Source organism: Sinocyclocheilus anshuiensis, unplaced genomic scaffold (genome assembly GCF_001515605.1).
Source record: "Sinocyclocheilus anshuiensis isolate Anshui unplaced genomic scaffold, SAMN03320099.WGS_v1.1 scaffold130, whole genome shotgun sequence".
In the NCBI taxonomy this organism is placed as follows: Eukaryota; Metazoa; Chordata; class Actinopteri; order Cypriniformes; family Cyprinidae; genus Sinocyclocheilus; species Sinocyclocheilus anshuiensis.
In genome coordinates, this window is record NW_015544207.1 from 1,214,792 (window position 1) to 1,238,442 (window position 23,651).

At 35.5% G+C, this 23,651-nt stretch overlaps 1 protein-coding gene across 1 annotated transcript in view; it reads left to right on the forward strand.

Moving 5' to 3' along the window:
* Positions 1 to 23,651, forward strand: part of LOC107696932 (adenylate cyclase type 6-like) — a 52,264-nt gene that overhangs the window by 22,881 nt on the left and 5,732 nt on the right. The window contains exons 2-13 of the mRNA XM_016497504.1: positions 10,722 to 10,871; positions 14,939 to 15,060; positions 16,389 to 16,500; positions 17,173 to 17,177; positions 18,564 to 18,722; positions 18,827 to 18,968; positions 20,355 to 20,483; positions 20,654 to 20,682; positions 20,795 to 20,942; positions 21,279 to 21,376; positions 22,256 to 22,343; positions 22,437 to 22,553. Coding sequence (XP_016352990.1) covers positions 10,722 to 10,871; positions 14,939 to 15,060; positions 16,389 to 16,500; positions 17,173 to 17,177; positions 18,564 to 18,722; positions 18,827 to 18,968; positions 20,355 to 20,483; positions 20,654 to 20,682; positions 20,795 to 20,942; positions 21,279 to 21,376; positions 22,256 to 22,343; positions 22,437 to 22,553 — 1,299 coding nt within the window. The remainder of the gene's footprint in view (positions 1 to 10,721; positions 10,872 to 14,938; positions 15,061 to 16,388; positions 16,501 to 17,172; positions 17,178 to 18,563; positions 18,723 to 18,826; positions 18,969 to 20,354; positions 20,484 to 20,653; positions 20,683 to 20,794; positions 20,943 to 21,278; positions 21,377 to 22,255; positions 22,344 to 22,436; positions 22,554 to 23,651) is intronic.

Sequence of the window (23,651 nt, forward strand, 5' to 3'; positions counted from 1 at the left end):
AAAAGCACCCTTCCACAAAAAAAAGTGTCTCAGACGGCTCCTGGGGGTGAACAAAGGCCTCCTGTAGCGAATCGATGCATTTTTGTAAGAAAAATATCCATATTCAAAACGTAATAATCACTTTAATGTAGCTTGCGCCAACAGTTGTACACGGAAGCAGCTCCGGGCGGATGACGTATAAGGTCAGCACTGCGCATGCGCCGGTTAGTCTCGTGAAAACCAACGTTTGTTTACAGGATCAAAAGAAACAAAGTTTCCTTACTTTAGCAAAGGAAAATCAGTCTCCTCTTGACTTACAGTATATCGAAATCCTCCGACATTCTTCTTTACAAATCCTTGTTTTGTGCTTCTAATTCTTGACTGTTGTTTTGTTTTGATCTCTCCGCTGCGTTTCCGCGTGCGTCACTTCTGAGCGGCGCATGCGCAGCGCTGAACTCATACGTCATCGCATGCGCCGGTTAGTCTCGTGAAAACCAACGTTTGTTTACAGGATCAAAAGAAACAAAGTTTCCTTACTTTAGCAAAGGAAAATCAGTCTCCTCTTGACTTACAGTATATCGAAATCCTCCGACATTCTTCTTTACAAATCCTTGTTTTGTGCTTCTAATTCTTGACTGTTGTTTTGTTTTGATCTCTCCGCTGCGTTTCCGCGTGCGTCACTTCTGAGCGGCGCATGCGCAAAACCGACCTCATACGTCATCCGCCCGGAACTGCTTCCGTTTACAACAGTGAACGCAAGCTAGATTCAAGTGATTATTATGTTTTGAATATGGATAGTTTTCATACAAAAACGAAAAGAAATAAATATTTCATAAAGTAAATATTTCAGTAAAGTAAATATTTCATCCTGTTCACCTCATATAGTGTGTTTAAGTTCGAACTAGAAAGGCCTGTTAGGCTAGTTATGTTTGTTAGCTAAAGGCTATCATACAGTCTGTTTTAGTGTACATATCTGCGTGAGTGCTGGGTTTGTGTCTGTGTTTGATCCCATGAAGGCTTGACTTGGATGTGTGAGTGTCAGTTATTTCCGTAATCTTGCTGAACATTTAGATGATAAGAGACTAGTTGTGGTGGAGTCTCATCACTTAGTTCTGTTTGACACTGAGAGATAAGATAAACTAAAAAAAAATGCCTTGCTCATCCCAGTGCATGAAGGGGAGAGTATGTGTATTTTCAATAGACATGCATGAATTCAGACATTAAACCTCCAGATGCTCTGCAGAGTCATCGCCCGAAACAGGAAGCAGCTCAGACCTGTTTCTGAAAGAGTGTCCTATCAGTCATTGCCCTGAGAGGAAATGACTTACACATTTACTTGCAACTTTCCCATCTTCCATAGTTTTTAGATGATTTTATTGTCATTGTCATTTATTGTATTATCAAGTATTGTCATTTCCCTACTTGAAGTGTAAAGCAAAAATAATAAACCTATGAACTATTCATTGTCATTTATTTAAAAGTGCGATTGTTTTACAATATATGGCTATTACTGTCATATGAATAACAATAATATCAAGTTATTATTATTATTATATTCTAATTTGTTTGGCTTCCTAAAACACCAGTGTGAATATAATTTAGACTGAGACAGTAAATCAACAAATAAAAAGGGGGTTTAGTCCCCTTTAAAGATCAGGTACAAGTCAATTCACTGACTTTTTTCTGACTTAAGTTTCTTAGTTAAGAAACATGGGTTGGAGCTCTTGATGTTGAACTCTCAAAGTGCATTAGATAGAATCATTTAACTTTAAAATGTACAAAATGTAAAAAATTTTCCCCAATTCATCATTTGTCTTTTTTTATTTTTAAATATCGCATCGTGGACTTCATACCGCGATATAATATGGTATCATGAGATTTTGATATCGTTACATCCCTAGTAACTATTTTACATTTTAATATATTTTAAAATGTACTTTATCTCTGATGCAAAGCTGATTTTTTAGCATTATTACTCCAGTCTTCAGTGTCACATGATCCTTCAGAAATCATTCTGTGGGAAAACTTTTTAGTGAAAACTTTTTTTTTTTGTTTTTAAAAGAACAGCATTTATTTGAGATTTTTATAACAATGTAGAAGAGTTCACTACTGTCACTTTTGATTTATTTAATACATCCGTGCTTAATAAAATTTTTTTTTTAAAGTAAAATCAATCATCCCAATCATTTTTAAAAACTTTCTTGAAAATATTTTTCAAGGTCATTTTATGTTACCAATATCATGAATTATTCCTTGAATAATTCCTGAATATCATTTTTAAGGTTTTGGGGAGTCACCGCACACGGCATGTGAACTAACCTTTCCTTGTCATAAAAGGGTCGAATAACCTACAATTTTAGACTCCTTGAGAGTCTATTGAAAAATATGCTTATTATAGAGGAGCATTCTTGTCATTGTACTGAATGTACAAATTGTATTTTTGATGTATTTTTGAATAAATCAATAGATCCAGAGAAAAACTGAGCATCATGTCATTAACTCTTATGTGATGCATATCATGGCCTTGTGCACTCCAGCATATAAAATTTCAGATGAATGTACAGTATGAAGCATTTCTTGACAGAAGAGCAGTGAACTGTAACTGCTTGCTAAAGACTCTTGGTTTGAACACGTTTGTCGAATGAGAGGAACTTATTATCTTGTTATTTGTGACACTGATACTCTGATGAAAACAGTGAGATATTGCCAGTTAGCGAACTGCATTTCAGCTCAGTGCTGATTTCATAAAATTATTCTCAGCAATGCACATGTGCTTAATTTTACAGCTTTTTCTGGCCAAGAACCGCCCACTTAGACAGAAAGAGACCATCTGATCAGCATGTAAAGTGACCAAACACAATTCATTTTGCTTTTATAAATCTAAATCTAAAATGGATGAATACACAATAATAATATCCCTTTAAAAGTGCAGATATAACCCTGCCAATCAAATCAGAGCTTGAGATTTTGGCAAGTGTTGCGGTCATTGAACGGACTGTGGGCTGAGAGTAGTTCATGTTCATCCTGACGATGGGCTCTTAGGTCATGTGAGTCTTTGGAAGGACGTTGTGGAATTTGGGCTGGAGTTGCTGAAAGAAAGTCACAGTCGTGACAGCGCACGGACAGCGTGCCAACCTCACCCCACCCATTACAGATGCGTGATGACACCATTCCCCTGATTTAAAGGAGACATATTATGCCCTGTTTTACAATATGTAATATAAGTCTCTGGTGTCCCCAGAATGTGTCTGTGAAGTTTCAGCTCAAAATGCTCCACAGATCATTTATTATATAATTTTGAAAATGCCTATTTTGAGTGGAAGCAGAAACACGCTGTTTTTCGGGCCTGTGTCTTTAAATGCAAATGAGCTGCTGCTCCCCGCCCCCTTTTCCAGAATAGAGCTGCGCCATTACAGCTTGTACCTGCTAAAAACATCTGTTTTGGTTCTGATTATCATGTTTATCGCACTGAAATCATGCGTTTTAAACCATATGAGTTCAAACTTCTGATATACAGTTTTCTGAGCGCACACATCCGAAGCACACAGACAGAAAGTGGCTGTCATAGCATGTGAGTACTAAACTAAGTTCTCATTCACACAAGTTTACATTAAAAACACATGAGTTACAAAAACAGTTGGTTATGTCTGTGAAGGTAAACAGCTGGGAAATAAATTGCGTGTTTATTTTAGATCTGTGTGGCAGCAGCAATATACAGTAAATATATCAATAAATCCACTGCTCTGCTGTCTCCTCTGAGGCTGGGAATGTAAATAGTGTTCTGTGCTCGTCTGTGCAGCCAAAAACAAAACAGTTAGCATGTTTTGCTCAAACTTTTGCCATGGCATTAGAACCGGTACACCGTTGTCGCTTGCAAAATCAAAATGACAGTGCCATGGGTGGAAACTTACAGATTAAGGGGCGGTAATATTATAATGAGATCCCTTTGCCACGTCACCAAGGGAGCGAAATCAGACACGCTCGTTTTCTCAGACGCTTGCAGAAAAAGGCTTACCTAAACAAAGTGATTGGGTTAATCTTTTTCACGTTTCCTTGGTTGGTAGATGCACCAGGGACCTGATTATAGCACTTAAAACCTGGAAAAGTCAGATTTTCATGATATGTCACCTTTAAGGATCAGTTTAGCAGTTCGATTAGCTTTTTTGGGGTTTGGGAAATTTGGCTTTCTCAGTAACCCTCGGCCAGCTTTGACGGTTGAATTACTGCAGCAGAAGGTCTCGAAGGCATTAGCTCAGTGTTAAATATTCTCGCCGCTCGACTGCAGAGGTAGCACATAGCCACTAACCTCTCACATGAGTAGACAATAGCTCAGTTACAGTACCAAACCGGTCTATCGCCTTATATCAGTACACCGTAAAAAATAAGTAAACCTTGACAATTCAACACAATCTGAGATGCTGCATTCAGACTATTATCTTAAAAAATGTCCTAAGTAATGTTCTTTGTTTGGTCAGTTTGAAAATATCTCATTGCAACTACAGATTTCTTGTTCAGCAAATTTCAATAACACTGTAAAAAATGATTATGGAGTACGTTTTACAAGAAAATACTATTGCAGTCTTTCTTCTTTAAAATGTCACATTTAATTTTGACATTTTATTTGCTGATTCTTTTCAAGTATTTGTGAGTTTACTAGCAATTTCTGAGTGAGAAATGTTTGAAAGTAAATCCCAAATAATTTTTTTTTCATTGTAGTAACACAATAAATTGATCTAAGATTTTGGTAGCCTTGTATATTTGGTTTTGTTGGACACTTAATGTGCTATCTTTGTTTCTGTAGGTGCAATCGCCTTACAAAGCAAAGATATCTGGGAAATAGTTATAGAAACCTGTACACCTGTACTCAACACTTAACACACAAACTTCAAGAATGGCGACAGTCAACAAATGTAAATACGTGAGAGACATCAACAAATAACTAAGAATAATGGAAAAACAACAAACTATTTTTTTTTTGTGACCAAAAGTCTTGACTAGTTGGGACAACATTTAGGGAATTTGTTGATGGGTATTTATGTATTTATTTTAAGTAATTCACAATTATTAGTATTTGTGACTCAAAATGTCCTGTAAACTGGAAAATAAGTACTTGCTTTTTTTACAGTGTATAGCAAGGAATAATAGCTGGATGTTGACCAGTTTATCATTTTTGATGATAGTTTATACTATGTAAATTGATCTAATGCCACATTAAGCTGTTGTTCAAAGTCATGCATCATTTAAGAACGGTACAGTATGTACCTTTTCAGATGCCACCTGTCTTTTTAAGGTTGTCATCATGTTTCCGTCACTGTCCTACCGTTCCCTCGTAATCTATTTCTGTCCCTCTCACTTCATACTCGTACTGTAAATCCCATCCAGATATTCAAGGCTTCAGTTTTCTGCACGTGGGAACGTACTCTTTGTCAAAGCCCAGTAGTTTCCACAGGTTTCATTTCCGAAGCGAGGCGTATTGTCCCACCCCACCCCCTTTAGTGACGTCACAGAGGATGCAAAGCTGGACATAATCTGCAATGATCATAATGGCTTTATATAATATCTGGAGCAGCCACAGGTACATAAACACAGACCAGCGCAGAGAAAGGAGGACGAGTGGGTCTTCAAACCCACAAAAAAAAAAAAGAATCACAAATACCCAGAAGTGGTGAATTAATGAATGAACAGTGAAAGTAAAAGCAAACACAAAGCAAAATCATACTTTTATACACCAGATTTGTCTGGGATCTGCCTGGTTTGTGTCTTCATATTGCCTAACACTGAAAAAAATACAAAGAACATTCTGGGATAAAACAATTTAAAGCAATTATTCTACTGTTCATCTCTGAAATCAGGGTTTCTGCAGGTCTTAAAATAGTCTTAATTCACCCTTTCACAAATTACAGCCTTAATACAGGTGCATCTCAATAAATTAGAATGTCGTGGAAAAGTTCATTTATTTCAGTAATTCAACTCAAATTGTGAAACTCGTGTATTAAATAAATTCAGTGCACACAGACTGAAGTAGTTTAAGTCTTTGGTTCTTTTAATTGTGATGATTTTGGCTCACATTTAACAAAAACCCACCAATTCACTATCTCAACAAATAAATGAACTTTTCCACGACGTTCTAATTTATTAAGATGCACCTGTAGGTGTTAAATCAGAGCTGAAAGTCTTACATTTATAAAGTTATGGCATTAATGTTACATGCACTTCAAAAAATGAATGTTATATGCAGATTTTTATCTTTGTTTTCCATTACAAATATATAAACATCCTTAAATCAAGATACATTTACTTGATAGGCAAAATTAAGATATGACATTGTTTTCTGAGAAATTGAACAAAATTAAGTGAGTTTGTACTTTAAAAAAAGAATCTGCCAATATTTGTATTTTTCCCATTGAATTAAGTTTATTTGTGGCATTAAAAGTTGAAAAGTCTTAACTTCATGAATTTATGGCAATAATATTGCATGCACTTCAAAAAATGAATGTTATACGCAGTATTTTTATCTTTGTTTTCCATTACAAATATATAAACATCCTTAAATCAAGATACATTTACTTGATAAGCAAAATTAAGATATGACATTGTTTTACATTTACATTACATTTACATTTAGTCATTTAGCAGAAGCGACTTACAAATGAGGACAATAAAAGCAGTCAAAACTAACAAAAGAGCAACAATATATAAGTGCAAATGACAAGTCTCGGCTAGCCTAACGCAGTACACGTAGCAAGGTGTACACACACACACACAAAGAAAAACAAGTAGATAGAATAGAAAAAAAGAAAGCTAGTGTTTGTTTGTTTTTTGTTGTTAAAAAAAAAAAAGAAGATAAATATAAAGCAGAATTAAAATAGAATAGAAAGTGTTAAAGTTAGAGCAGTGTTTCTCAACCCTGGTCCTGGGCACCCCCTTCCCCCATTGAAGCGAGTTTATTTTTCTGACCCATTTGGCAAATATTTGGTCATGTTATAATCACAAATTCATTTCATTTAATTTTTTTTGAAAACAAGACTTATATCATGTAATTTTGCTACTCAAGTAAATGTGTCTTAATTTATGAATTTTTATACATTTGAATTTTTATACATTGCAAGAAAACAAGACAAAAATACAAAATACACTGTGGGATCAGAAGGTACAGTAAAAGTTATTTCCATATTCTTTATTTGGTCTTAAAAGGTCTTTAAAAAGTCAAGTTTCATAAAACCTCCAGAAACCCTGGGAACTGATTTGGGATGGGGGCTGTCAAAATCCAAAAATGCACCTTCATAAAAATAGTCCAAAAATGACTCATGCCTTGACTGTTTAAACCTAGTTTTCTCATGGTTTGCATGCTCACAGGAATTACCTTAGTTACACATTAGTTCATCCACCTATAAAAGTCATTCCAAATCATCTGAAAAGACAATTTTGACAACATTACAGCTCAAATAACAAACCTTGTACTGAACAACAGAAGCTGCACATTTTTATAATTACATTGTGTCGGCCCATAGACTTCCAGTATAAGAAGACACTGTTTTTGTTAGATTTTATTAGCTCTTATATTACATTCTTTGGTAATGGACATTATGCCGCAGATGCTGTTCATAGAGCTTAAGTCGTTTTACACCCGGAACATTCCTTAGATGCTCTCTTTCTCACCACGCTGTGCAATAAACACTGCCATGGACATTCAGAGTGAGCAGTAATCATAATATAATTTTTATGACCGTTTCTACACGTCGCTTGTTGACTTTTACTGCAAGAATTGGCAGACACAAAAAGGATCTCTTAACATCGGCTTTTAAGGGAAGAGATGTTCTCAGTGTCAGCGAATATGTCACTTTTGAAGCCGGTGTGTGAGAACACGCTGCGAGGGAGTCAGGAAAATATATTTATTTGATGATTTGTGAGTTGAAAGACAAAGAAAAAGAGACAGAGGAGAAGATTGACAGAGCGTAAAGGAGTGAACGGTGTCTCTCTCTCTGTGTCCCAGTGCTTGTGATGGTTATTGCTAATAAATCTTGAGCGTGAAGGAGAGAGGTGTCAAGTTGCGCAAACAGAACGGCCAAGTGTGTGTGTGTGTGTGTGTGTGTGTGTGTGTGTGTGTGTGTGTACACCCACTGACCTCGCCCTCTGGTGAAGAGCGAGCAATTAGGACCTGCCTGTGATATGAACACACAGCTGATAACACACACTGATCATAACCAATAGTCAGTCAAAAGAATCAGCACATTTTTGATGTCAAACAAATATATTTTGTTTGATTTTAAAATGTTCTTGAATCTATTATGGCTTGCAGATTATGAAGATATTTTTATTTTTATTATTATTATTAATTATTATTATTCAGATGATAATTATTGTCTAAGATAGGTCATGCATTTTTATTACAGTGGCTTTACAATTCATTATATTAGGGATGAATTCTTTAATAATAATTTATTAAACAGATTATTTACATGTTATGGCTGATAAATACATAAATCGCCAATGTTAAAATTCTGTACTATTGTACAGAATAAATAAACATTCTGTTCTAATGTCTAAATACATAAAAATAAAACAATAATAACTCAATCATTTCAAATGCTTCAAGTAAATTTAAGTATAACATCATTATAATGTACAGTATGCAAAATGTATATTCATTTGAGAGTTGCTAAATATTACAAAACAGTGTTATTAAATTATAAATTTTTTATCAATTATTATTAATTCTAAAAACTAAAAATGAGGAAAACAATTAAATATCCAATATTGACCAGTGTTATTTTAGTATTATATTAGAATTATAGTATTTATTCATATTTTGAATTAGCTTTTTTATGTATTTTCAGTTTTAATTGTTTTCATTTATATGTGTGTGTATATATATATATGTATCATAAGGATTGTATCATCTATCTATCTATCTATCTATCTATCTATCTATCTGAAGATAAAATGCTTTAAAATGTTGCTTAGTTGCCTGTTTTACCTTTTGATTTACTCTGTTTTGCTCTGTTTTACCCTGTTTTACATTTAGGTATTATTTGTTTAAACATGTTAAACTGACTGCTCTATAGGTGTAACACTATCGTTGATGTCAAAAGTCAAAACACTAAAAGCGTCCATTTGCACGTGCACGCTGACTCACACATGCACACACGCACACACACACACACACACACACACACACACACGCACACACACACACAAACCAGGCCTGGATTTGCTTGAACAGAAACTCTAATGTAAACAGAGCTCACAGCCATCTGCCTAATGTCAGTGTGGCCAGCAGGCTCAGCCTCTCACACATACATACACACACACACACACTGCGCTACAGCATTGCCTCTCGCCTGTCCCTTTGCTTTCTCATTTCGTGTTCTGTGTGCAGGAGCAAAACCATTGTTTGTCAGATCTATTGTTTTATGTCATGTAGAGCAGCACACAGTACAACATTGTCTCTGCTATCACTTCAGATAGATCCTCTGTAGTTTTCAGAACAGACATAAACTATCCAGTCAGCTATGAGAGGCTATTAGATTAATATGGCTGCTAAACCTGCCTGTTTGTAAAGTGGCAGTGAGAAATTATTTTATAGTTCATAGCTTACTCTTAATATCAAATGGTCATGGTTGATCTGGGCATTGATTGGTCGATGAGAGTGGAAGAAGGCTTATTGACTGATTACTTTTCCACCATTATTAGCTCTTAATTTAGCGGCGATTGACCTCAGACTGCGCTCACGCTCCTAAAATACAAAGTTAAGGACTGAACAACTCAGAAAACAGTTATTTTCATTTGTAATAATATTTCACATCATTACTGTTTTTACTGTATTCTTAATCAAATAAATGCAGCCTTGGTAAATATGAGACTTTTTTCAAAAAATGCACAGACCTGAATATTTCTGAACATGCCTTCATTATTAGCCATCATTATTAGATCTTATCTTAAGTAGATTTGCTGCATTTATTTTATTCTATTTATAGATTTTTGAAACCTTTTTAAATTTAACTTCTTGTGTTAAACATTTAACATTTTGGTGGTTACGTCAAAAAAAAAAAAATGTATGCCATTTCAGTATACATTAAGACATTTTTTTCAAATAAAATATTGTTACATGGCTGAAAAAGTAACAAGATATAATTTTTTTAACATATTGCCCAGCCCTTCATGCAATAAAATATCTGAACTGTATGGAATCTGCTTTGGCAATATTAATTTGACCTTTTTACCTACTATTTTGGTTATATTTTCTCAATCAAATATTGTAATTAGCTTCGCATAGCCACGAATGGTTTCTCAACAGCCACATGATGTCTACTCTGGTAATTATTTAGCATATATTTTAAGATAGGCTTTTTAGGAAATAGGCCAGCAAGTGTTTCATAGTGATTGTGCAGTGTTTCAGCCGAGTGTAATGGTGTGAACCGTGTGACCTGGAGTAACCCCCATCTCTCTCCCATCAACCCCTCCTCTCATTCACCCAAAGGAAGTTACAGTGTTGGCTCTGCTTCAGGCTCCATTTTTAGCTCTGTTCTGGCTCCCCTGTTGTAAACGTCTCTACAGGAAGTAGCCTCTCCAGGTCAGAGGTTGGCTTTTTTTCCCATACTGCAGTTGAGTAAAGCCCTAGAGTACAACAGATGTCCCAGGATTCCAGAGTGCTGAGCTAAAGCCGTTTTTTGTTGAAAGGTTCAACTGATCACTAGAGAGACATTGAATGAGTCTGCTTTTCTTTTTTCTTCTCCCCTCAGCTGAGTGCAAACGTGCTGATCTTCCTGTGCACCAACATCATTGGGATCTGCACCCACTACCCAGCAGAGGTCTCTCAGAGACAAGCCTTTCAGGAGACGCGAGGCTACATCCAGGCCCGACTGCACCTGCAAAGAGAAAACCAGCAGCAGGTCAGTTCAGCGCTGAGGCCATGACCTTCACTGGTACAGTTTACTAGCTACACTACTGTTCAAAAGTTTTTTTTTTTTTTTTAGAAATTAGTACTTTTATTCAGCAAAGGTGCATTAAATTTATCAAAAGTGACAGTAAAGGCATTTATCATTTTTACAAAAGATTTAAATTTTTTAAACAAAAAAAAAAAGTTTAAACAAATTCTGAATATATATTCATCCATTGTAGGGGTCTCATAATATATTGTATTGATGATCAATTTTTTAATTTTTTTATATTGATATCATGTTAAAGGGATAGTTCACCCAAAAATGAACATTTTATGTTTATCTGCTTACCCCCAGGGCATCCAAGATGTAGGTGACTTTGTTTCTTCAGTAGAACACAAACGAAGATTTTTAACTCAAACCGTTGCAGTCTGTCAGTCTTATAATGGAGGTGAATGGGAATCACGGCTTTGAGAGTAAAAAAAAACATACACAAACAAAACCAAATTAAACCCTGCGGCTCGTGACGATACGTTGATGTGTAAAGACACGAAACGATCGGTCTATGCAAGAAACTGAACAGTATTTATATCGTTTTTTACCTCTGATTCACGCAATGTCCGAACTGTTCGAACTGTCCTGAGCGGCGGCACGTCCTCCTGAGCGTGTTCTCAACAGCAGGCACGTGAGGTGTCTTCTTCTTGCTTTACAGCGGATCGCAGACTTATAAGTGCATTTTCAGTTTCTTGCACAGACCGATCGTTTTGTGTCTTTACACATCAATGTATCGTCACGAGCCGCAGGGTTTAATTTGGTTTTGTTTGTGTATGTTTTTTTTTACTCTCAAAGCCGTGATTCCCATTCACCTCCATTATAAGTCTGACAGACTGCAACGGTTTGTGTTAAAAATCTTCGTCTGTGTTCTACTGAAGAAACAAAGTCACCTACATCTTGGATGCCCTGGGGGTAAGCAGATAAACATCAAATTTTCATTTTTGGGTGAACTATCCCTTTAATACTGCACATATCATGATAATACTGTAAATAATCCATCTGGTTGACACTCCAACAAAGTAGGTGACAGTATTGCTGAAAATAACAGAACAGAAAAAACAATGCAGTATGTAGCTACTAATGCTGCACAAAATCATAAAAGTAAAATGTAAAAAAAATAAATAAAAAAAAATCTTAATTTTTTTTGCACATTTTTTTTTTAATTAATCACGATCAATCATTAAAGTTTTTTAATATACTCTTATATTGCAATAGTTTCACATTCAATCTTCAAATTGATGTAGAAACAACATAAATATTTTTTATGACTGATACCAATACTACTGATGTCTCTAGGAAATTGTTCTTTTTTTCCTAATATTTAACCATTGGCTATTGCATTCAACATTACAGTATAATTGAGAGCTATCAAGTTTAACATTTATTAGACTTTAAAAAATAACTTCTAATTTAAGTGAACTTATAACAATCTTCACATAAACCCATTATAATAAATGTCATATTTACCTGTGCCCTTCAGCAACTAGGAAATATACAGAAATTGAATAAAGTTATCAAACAATTAGATATAGAGGAATCCTTAAAGCTACAAAAGTTATTGATTTCCTCTCTTTTGTTCTTTGATTTACAGACATCACAGCAGCTGGGTTATTAGGTTATTTGGCTGCTATTACTTTAAGAGCTGCTGCTGAACGTGCCATGGATCTGACACACATGCTTGTAGTTTAATTAGAGTTTTAATATGAAATGATACAGGCTACAGCGCACGCTGCTGTATTTGTGCGTGCAATTGAAGAGCACGCTCTGTGAGCACAGTGTAACCCTAGCTTCGCCCCTGCATTAACGGCATTAAATATTTTTAATGTCGTTAAACATTTTTAATGTCGTTAAACTGGAAAAATGAATCGCCTATGTTAGCATGCTAATTTTGAAAGCACTAATATAATATATATATAGAGGAATGCTATCCCTTTTTCCAGCTCATGAACACTTATAATAAAATGAACAATATTTTGTGTTGTTGTGGATGCCAGTATAGTTATGGTTATAGTTATTGTTATTAGTGTGAACAGTCCTTTACACTTACTGTCTCGTCTGTGTTTTCTTTATGTTTTCATGTTTTGAGTTCATGTCTTTTATGATGTCATCATGTCTTTTATTTTGAAGGTTAGTCTTATTCATAATCTTACCCTGCGTCCCAATGTGCATACTATCCACCCTATCTGCCCTAAATAGTATTGAAAATTACTAATATCACATAGAATTTAGGATGGATAGTATGCACATTGGGACTCAGACTAGGGCTGTGTCCGAAATCGCCCCCTATACCCTTAAATAGGGCACTATTTAAGGGAACAGCCATTTTTAGTGGTGTCCGAAACCATAGTGGACGTTCTCGAGTGCACTCATTCAATCCCACAATGCACTGCAAAAACGAGTGTACAACTGGTGCACGCTCAACGGCTAGAGAATGCCCATAATGCACCGTGAGAGTCACGCGCCGAATGGATTCCCGCATCTTGCCAAAAGATGGCGCTCGCAGCTGAATAATCAATCCATTCATTTTTACAAAGAGCTCATCCATGGTGTACAGCATAATGTACAACACGAGTATGAATTCATTGTAAATTGATTATTTAATTGTTTGTTTAGGGTTTATACATAATTTCCGTGACAGAGTTCAAGATAAATCCTTTAATCTTACTACTGGAGCTGCTAGTTTCCTAGTTTCGAATGATTAATAAACAGCAAGCACAAACTATGCAAAAGCGGCATAGTTTCAAATGATTAATAAACAGCAAGCACAAACTATGCAAAAGTGGCATTCCTTCCGGTGCACTCAGTGTCCGAATTCACTACTCGTTTTCATTCACTCCTTCTAGTGATCTGAATTAGTGACCTAATGTAGGGAATAGTGAATGAGGGTATAGGGGGCGATTTCGGACACAGCATAGGTCTTTCTGTTTCCTGTTCCTCATGTTCCTGTTTCCTGTCTTAATTGTTTTCAGGTGTTCCTTGTTAACTCATCAGCCCGTGTGTATTTATAGCCCTCACGTTTCCCTTGTCTCTTGTTGAGCTCTGATCAGTGTAACCCACAGTTTGTGAGCTCTGTTATGTTTCTGGTCAAGTTTGTTGAAGTGAAGTTCAAGTCATCATTTGGTTCTGTTTATTTTCTATTTGTTTGACGCTTTTTGAAATAAACTGCTCTTGGGTTCAACTCTATTCTCCTTCAGTGGACTGAAGGACTGTGGATCTCCTTATTAATCTTTGTTAATGTTACTTTTATCATTTACTAATACATTAAAATCAAAAGTTGTATCTGCTGATATTATTTAATGAACCTGAGGTAACATGAACTAACAATGGACAGTTTTTTTATTAACTAACTTTAATAAAGATTAATATGTACTGTAACACATGTATTGCTAATTGTTAGTTTGTTATTTTTATTTCTATAGATATTGCAATTATGCTGTTATCATTAATTATGTTGGCCATGATAAACATGTAGTTAACATCTGATATCGTGACAGTCATAACTAAATTAAATATGAAAATTTTGTGATTCCCAATCAACAAAATTCCATAAAATTCCTTTGACATTGGAAAGTGTCCTTTGACACTCAGAGAACTCTGTTGAATTTCATAAAATCTTGTCTCATGAGATTAAATGAAATTCTATAAAATTATCATCCCATTCTATGAAAATTAAATGGCTACTGTGCATATTTTCAACACATTGTCAGCTGAATGTTTGACACCAAGGTGTACACCAAACAGATGGTTCTTTCACAAAATATGGCATCTGCTCTGAATCTATTGAAGGTTCAGTTCATTTTGTTAAATGCCATTCTATTCTATGTATATAAATCTAATAGAGATGTAATAAAATAAACACTTCTCAGTGGACAAGCCAACAGAATATATGCACTGGGATGCTGACGTTTAACAAAGAACAACTACATAAAGATAGGGTGTTTGATCTTCAGTGAGAAGAATTGCATGCTAATCTTTCTTTCTTTCTCACTCACACACATTCCCTCTCTCCTCTCTACAATTTTCAGGAACGCCTGTTGCTGTCTGTTTTGCCAAGACATGTTGCCATGGAAATGAAGGCTGACATCAATGCTAAAAAAGAAGACATGATGTTTCACAAGATCTACATCCAGAAGCACGACAATGTCAGGTGAGCATTGCTGTTATGCGTCAAACTCTGCCACATTAACTATGACTGGATTAGATCATGAAAAGCCATCTAATCAAGTGATCTAAGAATATTTAGGATATTATTGGCTTTATAGTATTTTTCCCACCCGCATGGCCTTAATTACATAAGCACAAAAGACAAGTTTCACTATATTTTCATGTGAGATTCTGAATTATTCTTAATTGACTGACCATTATTTTATTTAGAAAGTAAATAGTCAGTTTTGACATCTGTAAACTTCATATGGAATAATAATTTGTCTCAATAATTGTTCTCTTTTTTTTTTGAAGCATGTTTACTACCTGCCGCCCTGTTGAAAAAACCAGCATATGCTGGTTAGGTATGTTTTGACGCTGGGGCCTAACCAGCATATGCTGTTTTTTCAACAGGGCGCTTTGACTATCAGCATTAGCTTTTAGCTTTTAGTTCACCTGCTTTTTATCATCTCCTGTGGCCGTGTGGCCCTTTCTTTGTTTATTTTTCACTCTTTACATTGATCTCTCCTGCCTCTTTCACTCTTTTCTTCTTTGCTTTAGCTCTGGGAGCTCGTAATAGGAGCAGTGGGGCTTTTCTTTTGAAATGTGGTCAGCTAATTATGGCGAGAGATGGAATAGTTAATTATCAGTCACTAGACTAGCGCTAACCCCAGAAGATACTGAAATTAAGCCACGATTCAATTAAAGCGCTCCACAGCGCCTGCTCTCACACAGCCTCAGAGTGAATTTCCCCCCAGCTCAAGGGATTCACACATTCATACTGTATACTTTTCTACCTAGTTGTTATGGTATTGACCTCTGTGATTCCAAACATTAAAATTAAAGCTTTTTTTTAATCTGTTTTATTGGCATTACATTTTAGTAGTGCTGTCAAATGAGTAATCGCGATTAATCGCAACCAAAATAAAAGTTTTTGTTTACACAGTATGTGTGTGTGTACTGTGTATATTTATTATGCATATATAAATACACACCCATGCATGTATATATTTAAGAAAAATATGTTACGCTTGTATAGTAAATATATTTATATATAATATAAATTATATGAATATAAATATATACATGTAAGTACATGTAAATATTTTCAAAATGTATACTGTATGTGTGTGTATTTATATATACATAATAAATATACACAGATTTATTATGTAAATAAAAACTTATTTCGAATGTGATTAATCGTTTGACAGCACTACATTTTAGTTAACAACAGATTGATGAATATAATAAAAGACAAAGCAACAATTCATACAGTTTAAATTTCTCTCTCTCTCTCTCTCTCTCTCTCTCTCTGTGCGTCTTTGTCAGTATTTTGTTTGCAGACATCGAGGGTTTCACTAGTCTGGCATCGCAGTGCACTGCTCAGGAGCTGGTCATGACTCTAAACGAGCTGTTTGCCCGCTTTGACAAGCTGGCTTCGGTGAGCACATCTATTAACAAATGCCTAAAGATGCTGGATTATTGTTGCAGCATTGTCTGTTTACTATGGTGACAACATGAAGTCTGTGTTAAATAAATTGTTGAGATTGCATGATATTAGTTCAGCGTTACGAATACAGTTTTCACGTTTTCATTCAAATACAACATGATTCAATATATATAAAACATGAAATACAGTACTGTTTTGTGAACATGACTTTAGTAAATATATCAGGATTCTTTCTATTCATCAGAGAATCCTAAAAAAGTATTATGGTTTCCACAAAAATATTAGGCAGCACAACTGTTTTCATCATTGATAATAATACAAAATGTTTCTTGAGCAGCAAATCAGCATATTAGAGTGATTTCTGAAGGATCATGTGACACTGAAGACTGGAGTACTGATGCTGAAAATTCAGATTTACTGTACATCACAGGAATAAATACATAAAATATATTCAGATTTTGAAATAATAATTCAATATGACTGTTTTACTGTATTTTAATCAAATAAATGCAACTTTGGATTTCTTTCAAAAACATTACAAATTTTTTACTGAGCTCAAACGTTTGAACGGTAGTGTAAATATAAAAAAATACTTAATTGGTTTGATTTTGTACTTTCTAGTCAACTAAAATTTTATTATAATTAACTAATCTTATATGACAGTCAGAGTAAAATTGACTAGAATGAATATGAGGTGCTCACACTGCACATAGTGTGTGACCCATTAAAGGGGTCATGAACTGCCTTTTTTATTATTTTTTTACTCTTTTTTGATGTCCCCTTATAATGTTATCAAGATTTTTACAAAAAAAAGAACAAAACTATACAATAGGCTATTTTCTGTTTTTAACCCCCCTCATCAGAACACTCTGTTCTTAGAAGTCTTAGAAGTTCTTACAATCTGTCTCTTCTTAGAAGAGACAAAGCAATGGTGATCACATAATGAAAACAGTTACTCACACTTGTGTGGTGTGACGTTATGGTCGTAGCATTTCTCCAACCATTGAATCATTCACTGAATAGTTTAAAAACTCTTATTCATTCAGGAATAAACACCACTACATCATGTTGCTCTGCTTTGACTTCTTTTAAGACCTGTTACTCGCTGTAATGTACGTCCATTGTCAAATCCATTGTCAAATATTTCGGTCTGATGAATTTTTATCAGTATTGACACTCGTTTACACATGGTGTCAGCACAAAAATCACACACTCTGTCTGTATCACACTCTAAGCAGAATGACTACCCTCTTTTTACACCTCAGCGTGAAGCTGCCATCTCCTCAGCTTTAACTTCTGTTCCCTTTTGTGTGTGTGCGCAGGAGAGGGGGCCAACACTTTTTCACACCACTGTATATGTTGGAGCCAGTGTTATTGTTATTATTTAAATTTTTGTTAATTAAAATAAAGCAAAAATTAAATACTAATATTAGATGAAAATCTTAAAGGGATAGTTCACCAAAAAATGAAAATTCTGTCATTAATTATTCACCCTCTTGTCGTTCCAAACCCGTAAGACCTTCGTTCATCAGAACAAAAAATAAGATATTTTGGATGAAATCCGAGAGCTCTCAGACCCTCCATAGACAGCAAGGGAACTACCACGATCAAGGCACAGAACCGTAGCAAGGACATCATTATAATAGTCTGTGACATCAGTGGTTTTAATTTTATGAAGCTACGAGAATACTTTGTGTGTGCAAAGAAAAAAAAAACAACGACTTTATTCAACAATTCTTCTCCTCCTTTCTGGAGAGTACCACGATTAGAAAAATTAAAAATGAACAACTAACTAAAATAATGTAACAACTGAAATAACTAAAAAAAGTTTAAAAAGTTAATGTACTAAAATTTCAAAACTAAAAATGAAAACTAAACAAAATAAAACTAATAAAAATTACAAAAGCACATTCAATTACTAAAAGAAACTAAATGTAAAATCAAAAACTGCTAATAAAAGCTAATATAGAATACTAGTATGTAAAAAATAATACTAAAATAACACTGATTGCAGCATGTGATTTATTAATAACATGTTTATGTTTGTGTCGCAGATTGGTGCGAGAGGTCACAGGGGTCAATGTAAACATGCGGGTCGGGATCCACAGTGGTCGTGTGCACTGTGGAGTTCTTGGATTGAGAAAGTGGCAATTCGACGTGTGGTCCAACGACGTAACGCTGGCCAACCACATGGAGGCTGGAGGCAAAGCCGGGTGAGAGTCAGACATGTACACATAGCTATACATAACACTGGAGAGACTGTTTAGTAACCATAAAATTCATGCAACATCATTACTGAAACTAAATTTTTCCTCAGGAGGATCCATATCACTAAAGCTACTCTGCAGTACCTGAATGGAGACTATGAGGTGGAGCCAGGTTTTGGAGGGGAGAGAAACGCCTACCTGAAAGAGAACAGCATTGAGACCTTCCTAGTGTTGGGCTGCAGTCAAAAGCGGGTTAGACACGTCATTTTGTGCTGAGTTCATGTTACAACATTTTTATAACTATAACTGTGCTCTCTCTCTCTCTCTCTCTCTCTATATATATATATATATATTTTATGTATCATTTTTAAAACAAGACTGGTCAAGAAAACGATTTTTGCTATGTAGAAAATTTCATTAAAAGGGTCATATGATGCGATTTCAATTTTTCCTTTCTCTTTGAAGTGTTACAAGCTCTTGGTGCATAAAGAAGTTCTGTAAAGTTGCAAAGACTAAATTCTCAAATCCAAAGACATATTCTTTATAAAAGTTAAGAGTTAACCACGCCTACCTAAAACGGTAGAGTAGCGCTTGTTGTTTGTCGTTTCTCCAGACATGGTTTTATGTTTACGCAACGCGTAAAAAGACAGTATAAGTCATTATACTCAGTAATTATGCCCCCACTGGATGCAACAAATGCCTCGTTTGTAATGGGTTTTATTGTTTTTGTCTTGTCGTGCCGGGAGGCGGCATCACAGTATGGTAAGGGGCGTAACATTTCCGTCACACGCTTGAGGTATTCGGCCAATCACAACGCACTGGATAGCTGGCCAATCAGAGCACACCTCGCTTTTCAGACCGATGAGCTTTGTAAAAATTTACGCGTTTCAGAAAGGCGGGGCATAGAGGAGAAACAATAATGTACAGTATGTGGAAAATAATGTGTTTTTTGAACCTTAAACCGCATAAACACATTGCATTACACCAAATACACAACATAATTTTTAGCAACATCATATGACTCCTTTAAACATAATGAGATGATGCCAAGTCAAAATTACTGCGCTGCTCTAAAAAGTGTAATTTATCACAAAATCTCAAATTAAATTGATATATTTTTATACAGTACTGTACATTATAATGATTTGTGATGCATAAATTCATTTGTAACATTTAAAACAATGGATTTTAGTCTTTGTCGTTTTTTCAATAACTTTTTTTTAAATCAATTTAGACATTTAATAATTATCTGGCATAACATAAAAACCATTTTAAAATGTTTTTATTTAGTATTTAGCCTTATTTAGTCTCTTTTTAATCTATTTAGACTAAAAAGTCTAATTTAAATATTGGCTGTTATTTGTTAAATTATCGGTTATCTAGCATATGAAAATCATTTTACTGTTTTTATTTACTCTTTAGCCTTTTTTAGTCTTTATTCTTACATTTTTCTTATGGGTTTTAGCCTGAAAATATAATTTTAATATTGGCTGTTTATTGGTTATCTGCCATTTATCAGTTATATGGCATAACAGAACATGAAAATCATTTAATATCAATGCATCCCTAATTTTAATGCTTCTCTTTTATTCAAGATCCTTGAGCACAAAACTTTTCCTTTGCCCTTGACTGTTTCAGAAAGAGGAGAAGGCCATGATGGCTAAGATGCAGCGCACGCGGACGAACTCTAACGAGGGTCTGGTACCGCGATGGGTGCCTGACAGATCCTTCTCCAGGACTAAAGACTCCAAAGTCTTCAGACAGATGGTGAGACCCCACATGACCTGTCGGTCAATCTGTCACCCACTCCCTGTGACACTCGCCTGACCTCTCTCTCCTCTTCCTTCAGCCAATTTCTACCTTTACATGCTTCTTTCAGTCCTCCTACATTACTCTCAGATCTTTCTAATCTTCATTTGTTTCTTCTCTTCACTCAGGGCATAAATGAATCATCCAGCAAAGACAAGTGAGTGTTTTTTCTTAGCTTTAAGAGAGTAAATGCAGTGGGGGGAAAAAGGAATATAAAAGGTACAAATAAAAATGTGCTTTTCTAACTGTTCTTCTGCTCACAAACGCAGCCGTGGTGCTCAGGAGGCGCTGAACCCCGAGGACGAGGTGGATGAGTTTTTGGGCCGTGCCATAGACGCTCGCAGTATCGACCAGCTCCGCAAAGACCACGTGAAGAAGTTCCTCCTCACCTTCCAAACCTCCAGCCTGGAGAAGAAGGTCAGACTCGAAGACACTGGCTGAGTTCCAGCTTCCCGTCCAGATCTCCCCACCCTTTCCAGTTTAATTTAGTAGTGCCGATCGTCTAACAGACTAACAGGATGGATGAGATCATGAGAGATCAAATGTCCTCCAATTTCCTGTTTGGTATTTAAGAAGAAGAAAAGTAGATTGAGTTGTTTAGAGCAATTTTTAACATGTCATTAGGTTAACAGCATCTTCTGGGTGGTTGTTGGTCATTAGCAATCAACAATAACTCACGCAGCATTCATATTTGGCACAGATTAGTAAATCAACATATTTTAATGATATTTTATATTTTGGTCTTGTTTCTAGTATGCTAAGAAAGTAGATGATCGTTTCGGCGGTTATGTGGCCTGTTCGCTGCTGGTCTTCTGTTTCATCTCTTTTATCCAGATCATTGTATTCCCTCAGTGAGTGATAAACACACACAAACACACTTACACACACACTCACTTGTTTACTTAAAGGGATAGTTCACTTCAAAATGAAAATTCGGTCATCATTTACTCACCCTCAAGTTGTTCCAAATCTGTACGAGTTGACGGTAGCCATTCATTTCCATTGTGTATATTTTTCCATGCTATTGAAGTCTGTGACTATCAACTGTTTGGTCACCAACATTCTTCAAAATATCGTCTTTTGCGTTCAACAGAAGAAAGAAACTCACGTGTAACTTGAGTGTAAATTTTGACAGAATTTTCATTTTTGGGTGAACTGTCCCTTTAAATGGGGACATTCTTTAGCCTTGTTTTGTTTTTGTTTACAGCTAGTTATAAATACTATAACATAACCCTAACCCACACTCTAAAGATGGCGGTCGTGTTTACTGTTTCTCTGCTAAATTCTGTGAGTGAAATCCAGTCATTCCAATCGTTTCGTGTGAGGGCAAAAAAGTTCCCCTCACAGATTTTGCTTGTGTTCTAGATTCACGTATTTGCCTTGCTGACCAACAGAAAGCTGCTTGGTTATGAAGTGACTTTACTGTGAGCATTGCTTCATGCATATGCTATTGACAATGGACACTGGACCTGTTTGTACAATGCTAATAGCTAATGCAACTACACCTTAATCCTAACAGAAAACTTTCTGCATTATTACAATTGAAAGAAAAAAAAAACACGTTCTTTTTTATATTGTTTTTTTTTTTTAAATGAGGCATCCCCAAAAGAAGATTTTGTCAGGTTTAGCTCACTTCTGTACAAATTTGTCCCTAATATATGGCTAAGTACATTCAGATACACACACTCACACACTTAACATGAATCTGAAACCTCCTGTGTGTTTTGCAGTACTCTGGTCATGCTGGGAATATACATCAGTATCTTCATCATTCTTGCCAACATCCTCTTCATCTGTGCCATTTACTCCTGTGTGAAGGTAAGCTACATCTAATTATGCTGTTTTTCATTCTTTTGCATTTTCTTTTGTACAAAAGTGTACAATTAGCCTTTCTTTGGCTCTGTCTTGCAGCTCTTCCCTGCTGCTATGCAGACTGTGTCTAAGAAGATTGTTCAGTCTCGCACCAACAGCACACTGGTGGGAGTTTTCACCATCATCCTCGTCTTCATCTCTGCCTTTGTCAATATGGTATGCAGAGCTGCCAAATCACTTTACACAACATTAGTGTGTCTAACACTTTAGCTAACAATCTTATTTCTTCCAAAGAGACTGTATGGTCACAAATGTTAATTAAAATACCAATTCTGTCATCATTTACTCACCCGTATGTTGATCCAAACGTGTATGACTTTCTTTCGTCTACAGAACACAACATTTGCCAAAATGTCCTGAGTGTTGTAATCTGTACAATAAAAATAAATGACGACCAGGGTTGTCAAACTCCAAAAATGGTAGAAAAGCATTAGAAAAGTGCAGTGTTTATTTTGAGGTGAACCTATCCATTTAAAGGAATAGTTCAACCAAAAATGACAATTTTCATCCCTTAAGGATGTAGATGAGTTTGTTTCTTCATCAGAACAGATTTGGAGGAATTTATCATTACATCACTTGCTCACCAATAGATCCTCTGCAGTGAATGGGTGCCGTCAGAATGAGAGTCCAAACAGCTGATAAAAACATCACAATAATCCACAAGTAATCCACACAACTCAAGTCTGTCAATTAACACACTGTGAAGCGAAAAGCTGTGTGTTTGTAAGAAACAAATCCACCATTAAAATGTTTTGACTTTAAACCATCACTTCTATGCAAAATACAAGTCCATATTTCATAATATCGAAACCTCGAAACCCACCAATGTATTTGATTAGAACTGATTTAGACTGTTTTCACTTGTAAATGGTGCTTGATCTGTGCATATTTCTCTCCTGTTTCAGCCGAGATTACTTTTTCACTGAAGAAAGCAATAATAATGTTAGCCGAAAACAACGGTTATAGTTAAAATGCATTAAAGGGTTACTCCACCCCAAAATGAAAATTCTGTCATCAATTACTCACCCTCGTGTCGTTCCAAACCCGTAAGACCTCCGTTCATCTTCAGAACACAAATGAAGATATTTTTGATGCATTCTGAGAGCTCTCTGACTCTCCCATAGACAGCAATGTAATTACTACGATCAAGGTCCAGAGACGTAGCAAGGAGATCTGTAAAAAAATCCATGTGACATCAGGGGTTCAACCGTAATTTTACGAAGCTACGAGAATACTTTTTGTGCGCAAAAGAAA